Source organism: Stylophora pistillata, chromosome 8, assembly GCF_964205215.1.
Source record: "Stylophora pistillata chromosome 8, jaStyPist1.2, whole genome shotgun sequence".
In the NCBI taxonomy this organism is placed as follows: domain Eukaryota; kingdom Metazoa; phylum Cnidaria; class Anthozoa; order Scleractinia; family Pocilloporidae; genus Stylophora; species Stylophora pistillata.
Window position 1 is genome coordinate 86,183 of NC_142526.1, and position 8,818 is coordinate 95,000.

Genomic DNA, 8,818 nt, shown 5'->3' on the forward strand with positions numbered 1-8,818 from the left:
AGGTATCTCCTGTATCAACAGGAGAAAAATTACTTATTTCTTCTTAAAAGGTAAAAACCTTTTACTCTTGAATAGTTATTTGCAAGAGTCCAGCTCCCGATGGAGGCTAAACAAAATAGTTTGCGTGGTTTCGAGTTCACAAACGGCTAATTGTCTTATTCACATGGTGTTAATGGTCATTCACAAGGAACACGTTTGAGGTTGAAATTTGTTTGCTTTCATGATTTCACCGCTTTTTCGGTAATTTTTGCAAACGTTTGACAGCTAATTAGAAATAAAAATTGAGGGCTAGATGTCCATTATCCTAGCCTACGATCCAGGACAACCTCTTCATCATTTTCCATATTTTTCCCATCACTACCTCATAAAATAATCATATTAGGGTCCTTAAGCAGTCAGGACGGCAAAAATGAAGAACACTTTGCTAAGAAAATGAATTAAATTTCTGTTTTAAGTTAAAATTTCGCGAATGTTATCGATGTGTTTGCTTTCCCACTTACGGCGCCACATCTCAACTTCAGTATAACGCATGTTGACTTCCAAGTAAATAAATAATTTGTCGTCGAAGTTTCCGCTCTAAAAACATGCAAATTTTGGTGATTCCACGTTGTTGTTTTGCAAGTTTTGAAACGGAAGTGCTGAGTCATTGTTCTGCCAATCAGATCGCCTTTTTGTCACGTCCTAGTTGTCGTCGCCGTCTTGGTCGCTTTAGGTTGTAGTCTGCCAATTAACCTCTGTCGAGAAGATTTCGTGTAAATTGTTATTTTCAATTCAAAGCTACAAAAAAAAAAAAAAAAAATGAAAGTCAAGCTCGAGTACAAGGAATGCTCGAATCCTTCATTCAAATTTGAATCTCCGAGATAATACCGGATTTCTGCATTTTATCTTTTTTTTTCTAATAACTTCCTGTGTGCTTAATAATGATAGCTGTTGAACGTTAGAAAAAGAATTAATGAAATGGTACATCCCTTTCCGAAGGTGTACCTTTTCAAAAGAGAATAAAACATATTTCCTCTGAAAAGGTGAGAATTTCCTTTTTTTTTTTCATTATTCTTATAAGTCATGAGGGAAATGCGAACTCTCAACGGAACACCAAAGTAATTTAGTTGGCCAAGTTTCACAGAAAGCTTGTTCTAAATTTGATGCTTACCTGCCGTTTTCACTCATTCGCATTTATAATAATGATAATGATTATCATTATTATGATTAAGATTAAGTTTTGTTATGTTAAGTTCAAGCAGTGGCTCAAATTTTCAAGCAACAATATACAAGCCACAGGAAAGGAATTTGGGTATATTTGTTGCTAGGGAGATTTTTTTCTCCCCCAGAGTCCTCCTTTGTTTTTTTAACTACTCGCTCGCTATTTAACCATAGCTGATGTGCGTCAACCGATGAGTAGTGGTAATGGGACTGAGTAGAGTCCAATTCGGTCTGTAACCATACGAGTGATGACGAAATCGGACGACCGAACAACAAAGAGCAACCCAAAGATTTAAAAGTGAGGTACTTCCTGAAAGGTAAGAATAGTTCTGTTAACGGTTTTATGTAGGGTGAATTCAAATTGACATATTCAGTTCATAGTGTACTTTAGGCAAGAAAACACTCAAGCAAGCGAAAATGGAAAAATACACCCCTTTATTCCCTGCTAGTGACACACATATGTCCAGTTAAGACATCTAAAGTAAAATTAGGCAAAGCTGCTAAAGATTGAAAAAATGAGACGACGAAGGTAGCTTGATATATTTTTCACAAGTTTTTTTTTATGAAACAGCACGCCACTGCGTTTTAGAAAATTCGCCTTACTTTCCCAAGATTCAGTAAAATTGCCTTAATATTTTTGAATGTTTTAAACAGGAAAAATGCTGCAGAAAATGGAACGTTTCATATTCTTTGCTCTCTTTACCTATCTGGATTGTGTTTCTGCAAATAACCAGTGTGAAGCAAATAGTATGGGAGGTATGGCTCTTACGAATTTGCGTTTTAAGGGTATGTCGAAGTCAGTCCTCCATCCGGTTATTCCCTGTGCGATGAAAAATCATCCCCCGGAGTTTATTTGCCACAGAAATGGAAATATATATTACCAGAAGGAAAAAAAAATTGTTTCCTTTCTTGAGTACAACACCCGATTCAGAATCATAATATTCCGGCGGCATTCACCTCTTTTTAGTATAACTATTCCCTAGACTAAATTATTTATCTTCTGCACTGTAATTGTTTGATATCAGTCCTCACTCATCGTGAGTGAAGGAGTATTAGGTTCGACTCTTTCTCGTAAAGGAAAAAAAGGTCCGAAGAAATAAAAGGCATATGACTGACTAGAAAAGGCTTTCGTGTTGAAAGCAATTTGACTGAATAACTCAGTTGACTATAATATGGAAAGGCTTGCCACCTGTTCTGCCTTTGAAGAATGAAGGACATTGCACTTTATATTTCTCATTAGCTTCTTTGTTCTTTCTTCCTTCCTAAGATGATTGTCGAGTGATTGAATTCAAAGAAGGAACAAAAAACAAGATCTTAAAAAATCACGTTATTAGGACAGACCAAGTGCAAGACAAGGATATTTGTGAGTTGAGATGCTATCTTGAACCAAACTGCGTGTCTTACAACTACGGTCCGCGGGAAGGTGGAACATTCACATGCGAGCTGAATAACATGACCCACTCACAAGTCTTCGATTCCTTCGAAGACAAAAGCGGATTTTTATACACAGAGATTTTTGTAAGTACTTAACAACATTCAGTTTTACAAGGGATAAATTTAAGAATAAGAAAACTCTGGTAAAGTGTTATTTATTTATTCATTCATTCATTTATTTATTCATCAGTTTTTTTTATTCTATATCTAGGTCCATTTTATTCTTATCTCTTTAGAATCCTTGTGAAAGCAATCTGTGTGCTAATCACGCCACATGTCAAGCGGGGTTTGGTGACCATGGATACCGCTGTCTATGTCCTGCTGGATATCAAGAAGTTCAGTGCGAGACAGGTGAGAAAGAAAATTTCTTACGATAAAATGATGTGCTCAGAAAACAGGCAAAGTAATTCTGACTTAAAAGATGGGTAGAGGGAGAGATAAGTGTAGTATACCGCGGTTAAAATGAAATCCATTTATTCAAATCCGTTAACCGAAGAGAACTAACACCATAAATTAAACACACGCCATATATGTATATGCATGCAAATCGCGAGCGTATTACATCACTCGCATTAGTATTCGCACGTTGGTATCGCTATACAGTACAATGAGCAGGCAGGCAAAGGAGCGAACATAAAAGAAGAAAGATTCAGAAGACCACTTTTATAGAGGTAGACGAAATACCTCACCAAGGAGGGTTCTTGAGAGCTACTAACCGTAAATATCGAGAATCCGCCGACAGTTGCAAAATTTCGTAATTCGTTTTTTTTCTAAAGGGCCCTTTGAATGAACCTTTTTCGGAAATTATGTCAAAAAGTTCTATCCCGCTTTTTTTTCTTCGAAAAGTTCAAAAGTACGCCTAAATGGCTGTTGTCCCTCGTTTAGAGCAATGAAAAATTATGCAGCTTCGGCAACTTCGCACGCTTCAACGCGATGTAATCCCGCTTTTAAATTTTTTGTGCTAGCAGATGGTTCTTTTATCTCTTGGAAAATATTAATTTCTCGTTATGTTGTTACGTTTAAGTCTGAATAGTGACCCGTTGAAATAAAGTACTTCGCGTCTCTTTCGCGGAGGTAAAATAAAGGTCAACTTCAGTGGCCTATGAACAAGTCTGCCATATATACTTACAAATCATAATATACATCATCCTAATGCCTTATCCTTTTATTTTAATTTCTCCAACTCTCTATCTTGGCCCGCCATAAGCGGCGCGTCCAGGTCTAAAAGAGTTTGGGCTATTTTGTCAAAATTGCAATGCGAACCGCTGAACAGCTTTCACAACCCATTTAAAGGCCTTTAAAAATGTCTTGTATGATATATTTACAAACCAAATATATGTCATTCTCAATTTTTATCCTTGTAGTTTAATTCTTCTAAGTTTCTTTCTTAGCCCGCCATAGGCAGCTCGTCCAGCTGTCAGAATTCGGGCTAAAAACTGACAAAATATGTAATGCAATCCATTGCACGGCTGTCACGCAAGAGGTAACGGCCAATCTTTCGACTTGGCCAGGAGTGTACAAAGGAGGTTAGTCGGGTATCCCATTAGCCCTTGCGCGTTATTATCGATGAGAAGGTGTCACATTGCATCGAGATCGAGTGCACACGCTGGAAAGTCGACAGAATTTTAAACGGCTGTTTGACCTTATTCAGGAGCACGATAGGTGATTTGAACGGTTTTATGTATTCTTGCAACAGTTACGAGCAAATATGGCCAAAAATCGAACATTTTCAAAATATGGTGGCAACAGCCAAAAAATCGATTCGGCTCATATTCTCAAGTTAGATCGGCCTTATGTTGAAACAAAGCATTGCATACTTCGTTTGGCTGAATATCGATTTATTTTTGGAGAAAATCGATAACAACTGAATTTCGCCAAATGCCGCTTCTGAAGCTCAAAATTTCAGACGAATCTCGGAGCGTCGCGCCACGAATTGAAAACACTTGGACCGATAAAAAGTACAAATTCTTGAAAAACAGTATCAATACATGTGTTGACGGCAATTAGAGCAATTCTTGATCATTTATTTACACAATCTAATTGAATTTATCCGACCCTCTTCTAACAAGATTAAAAATGGGTCAAAAGTAACCCGTCATTTAAATATGTGGTGAATAAAATAATCGACTGAAAATCTGGCTTTTGGAAGGCGAACTGTGGTTCTTTTCGATCTCCAAAGGATTTTTTGGGGTAATGATTCTTTGCGATTTCATCAAACTTTAAAGTTGGACAAAATGAGCTGATTTGACGGTGCCGTTAGTTATTCGAAAATGTACACATTCATAAGCAAACTCAATTGTTTCGCATTTTACATCCAGTCTACAGCTTATTTAACATAATATCATCTTACCGTTCATATTGCTGTATCACAAAATGTGATTGCAGTCCTGAAATTGTTGCATCGCTCCCACAATAGGGAGCTTAAGCAACCACGACGACGAACGGAGGACGACGACCGGAAGTAGCAAGAACGTCACTACGCAAGCGCGAACCAAGAATTCCGTCGTCGTCTTGTCGTCGACGACTTGAGAAGGACCTGTTTCACGTCGTCGTGAACTTCCAAACTTCAAAGCAGTTTTTCTCATCAAAAGGTGCGGGTTTATTGTCAGTTTTTAGACAGTCTATGGCCGGTTGGAGTTTTTATTCGCTTCTTCGTTTGATTTAAACCACCCTGTTCGGTTTTCTAAACAAATAAAATTCGAAAACCCACCAACTCATATTCCTTCCTGCGCACAACAGATGTCAAGTCAAGCGGTGAAAGCGACCACGTAAATTTATTTGAGTATATTTTATGAAAGAGTGCTGTTTATTATTTTTATTGAATGAAAAGTTTTAAATGGCAGTGTAACACACCTCTGCGTTCGGTCAAAAGTTGTGTATGGAACTGCTGGATTATTGCTACTTAAAAATTTTGCGTGTTGCTGTTCTTCAATCGAGACGCTTTAAACAACAAAGAATTCTTCAGATCGGTGTGTTAACATGAGCTTGAATAGCTGTCAGGTTTTCCGAATCTATTTTCAAAATGTTTGATATAGATTTACAGCCATAAAAATTATTCCGACAAAATCACACGGGAAAAAATAGTATTCTTGGGTGAAGCGCGACGACTGCTATCTGTGCTGATCGCTAGCTAGCATTGATTAAATTGACAGACTTACGTCGTTTGCTCGCCAAAGGAAGGAACATCAAAGGTAGAACATATCAGTCTAAAGCATGTTGAAAATCAGACAAACCTTTTGCAAAATAGGTTTGTTTATATCAGCAACACTTAGAACTGAATTTAAATCTCAAACAACTTGCGTAAAATTTAATATTTTAAACTTTTTCGATGCGTAAATTATTGTAAATAAAGCTAAAGCTTAATAATTCCTTGGACTGTTGATGTTCAAGAATTGAATAACCTACTCTCGAACTTTCGATACATATGTGGAAATTTGATCCATGAGTGAGAAGAAGAAGGTTTTGGACGTCTATGAACGATGTCATTTCTTAAACTGACGAAGCGAGAATAAACAAGATTTCAGACGTCGTCGTCCTTGAGCAACTTCACTGCTTAAGTTTCATTTTCCCGCTAAAAACGACGTCCTCGTTCCAGACCCTCCGCGATTACTTGACGTCGTCGTCGTCCCTTTCGTAGTGGTTGCTTAAGCTCCCTAATAGCGATATGACTTGGCAGGATAGTCAACACCTCTTGATAATGAGTGTTTACAAAGCGTTTCACTGGGTTTCTCCATTTCCATTTCGTTGAAAAGGAGGCTGTAATTGCTTCACGTAAGAGATCTTTCTTTAAATATAGCCTTCAACCAAACCGCGAACTAAAGGTTCGCGGAATTAATGTTGCTTGTTCAGAAACATGTTACTCGTGTGCGGAATAACGCTAATTAATTCAAAATGAGTCTACTGAAATCGACAACTCCGAAATAATACAACATTGCACTGTGAAGCGCGTGGCGAAAGGAACTATGGTCAAGTGTTACATATAGGAAACAGGAGCAAACAATTATTTAACTCCGATCCTTATTGAGTTAAATTTTTATTTAGTGAACTATTGTTTCATTTGATAAAGCTCATTTTAGGACAAAAAGAACGACAGGTAAACCAAGTTCGGTGATTAAAACCACTGCCTGCTACAATATTATTGTATTTTACTGTTGATAACATTTCAACTTCCCTGCACTCTTACTTAATTTTCTTGGGTTGACGGTATGTTGTTTTCAAAATGAGTTATAGTCAAACCTATTTAATGAAATTCAGAGGGCTGTTTTTATCGTTAATCGCTGATACCACACTGATGATCTATAAACACTTGGGGCTTTGTGTGAAAAGGAACCGGTCGAGATGACAATTGCCTTGAATAGAGGTCAGGATTTTAAATGATTTATAAGTATTTTTTAAGACGCTGAGAGATTGAATCGTATTTGTTTTCTCTTCCTTACTATTTTAATCGCTATAGATTGTTTGATTAATTACAGAAATTACCTTGAAACTGGCATAAAACGAATTGCATGCAGAGAAAAGATGTGAACTCTGCAAAAGCAGTGCGTGTCGTTCTTCCTATAAGGATATCTGCTGCTCGTTCAAAACTTCAGTAAGAGTGCACTGTGACCTCGACAAACGATCCAGAAAACGGGAAACAGTAATTATACCACCTCTTGCTTGTTTAAGGTGGATTGAGAGCCATTCCACCTGTCCGGGCCAAAAGACGAAGTTAACCTAATTCTTAGCCAAGCAACCATATTCTCTCCTCCTGTTAACATACATACCATGACAATTTGTCCCTCGCCTAGTGCAAAGCTTGGTTTGGGGTAGACAAGAGGCTCTAAGTTCGAGGCGCCGAGTTCCTTTTGATATATCAAGTCATGCTCAATAATATATCGCCATATAAAGCATTGATTGGCTTTGGACTTCGATAAGAAGTAGTCGTTCACTTCTTAAATTTATCATCTTGGAAGGAAATATTAAGGAGATAGGCAAAACATTAGATTGTTTACTTTCTTTTTTCTTGTTAAATCTAGATGTCAGTCTTTTCCCATTGGGCGTGAACAGTCTGGTGCGACCAGACAACAGGCTTATGTTAAATTTGTCATTGCACATCAGCTACGCTCTATGATATTTCGCCATATAATGCATTGATGTCTTTGGACCCGACCGTATTTGAGGGGGATAGATCACTGCTTACTTGGCTACCTTCTTAGGAAAGAATACTAAATAACTAAATAGTTGAGATAATTTTTCAAAGCCACTGTTTTCAAAATGCAAGTACCGTATTTGACTGATGTAGGTAGACCGACTCGCACTCGAGTCTGCTGTATCAGCTGGTGCAATTATTACTCGAAACGTTTCTTGAGTTCTGAGATACGCAGAAATGGTTTCATATCCAGGCGTGAGTTTTTTTTGGACCACTGCCGGGAAAAGATGGGTGTGAATAATGTGAACGTGTGCTCCCTGGGTCGTAGTCTTACTACCGGCCCAAGTAACTTAACAAGGCACAGTAGCCTCTGGGGAAGAAACACTACAGATATAAAGCTGTTGAATGTTGGCTAGTACAAACATTTCAGCGAAAGTCGTCGTTTTCCAGGTTTGACCCTTATAAAACTTCTTTTAAGTAAACAAATATTCAAACACTACACTTATCTCCGTTGCGCATCTGCTGTGGTGCATGATGGGCTAGGCCCTTTGCAGATCTTTCGCTCTTTTTTGTCCTAAAATAGGCTTCATCCATCCAAGTACCATGAAACATTAAATTATGATACATTAAATCATGATTGGAGTTAGATAGTTGTTTGCTCCTGTTTCGTATACGTAACGCTCAACCTTAGTTCCTGTAGCCACGTGCCTCACAGTCCCATGTTTTATTTTTGCGTTTTATTTCAGTAGACCTAATTTTGAATTAATTAGCGTTATTCCGCACACGTGAAACATGTTTCTAAACTAGTTACGTTTCGCTTTCATTTGGTTCACGGTTCGGTTGTAGACTTAGATTTAAACAAAGATCTCTTACGTGAAGTATTTCAACGAAATGGAAATAGAGAAACTCCGTGATACGCTTTGTAAACAATCATTATCAGGAGGTGTTGACTATCCTGCCAAGTTGTTATATCTGTATTGAGGGAGCAATGCAACAGTTTTGGGACTGCAATCCTCTTTTGGGATATTTCAATATGGACAGTAAGATGATATTATG

The 8,818-nt window shown here is 37.7% G+C and overlaps 1 protein-coding gene across 3 annotated transcripts in view; it reads left to right on the forward strand.

The window, feature by feature from the left end:
* The first annotated feature begins 1,203 nt into the window (after positions 1-1,203).
* The window catches only part of LOC111319631 (uncharacterized), a 34,471-nt gene continuing 26,856 nt past the window's right edge, over positions 1,204-8,818 (forward strand). The window contains exons 1-4 of one of the 3 annotated variants that reach the window (XM_088730689.1): positions 1,204-1,517; positions 1,855-1,956; positions 2,468-2,718; positions 2,871-2,985. In XM_088730689.1, coding sequence (XP_088586815.1) covers positions 1,860-1,956; positions 2,468-2,718; positions 2,871-2,985 — 463 coding nt within the window. In that variant the 5' untranslated portion in view covers positions 1,204-1,517; positions 1,855-1,859. The remainder of the gene's footprint in view (positions 1,518-1,854; positions 1,957-2,467; positions 2,719-2,870; positions 2,986-8,818) is intronic. The other 2 variants (XM_088730690.1, XM_088730688.1) reach the window with 2 other exon arrangements.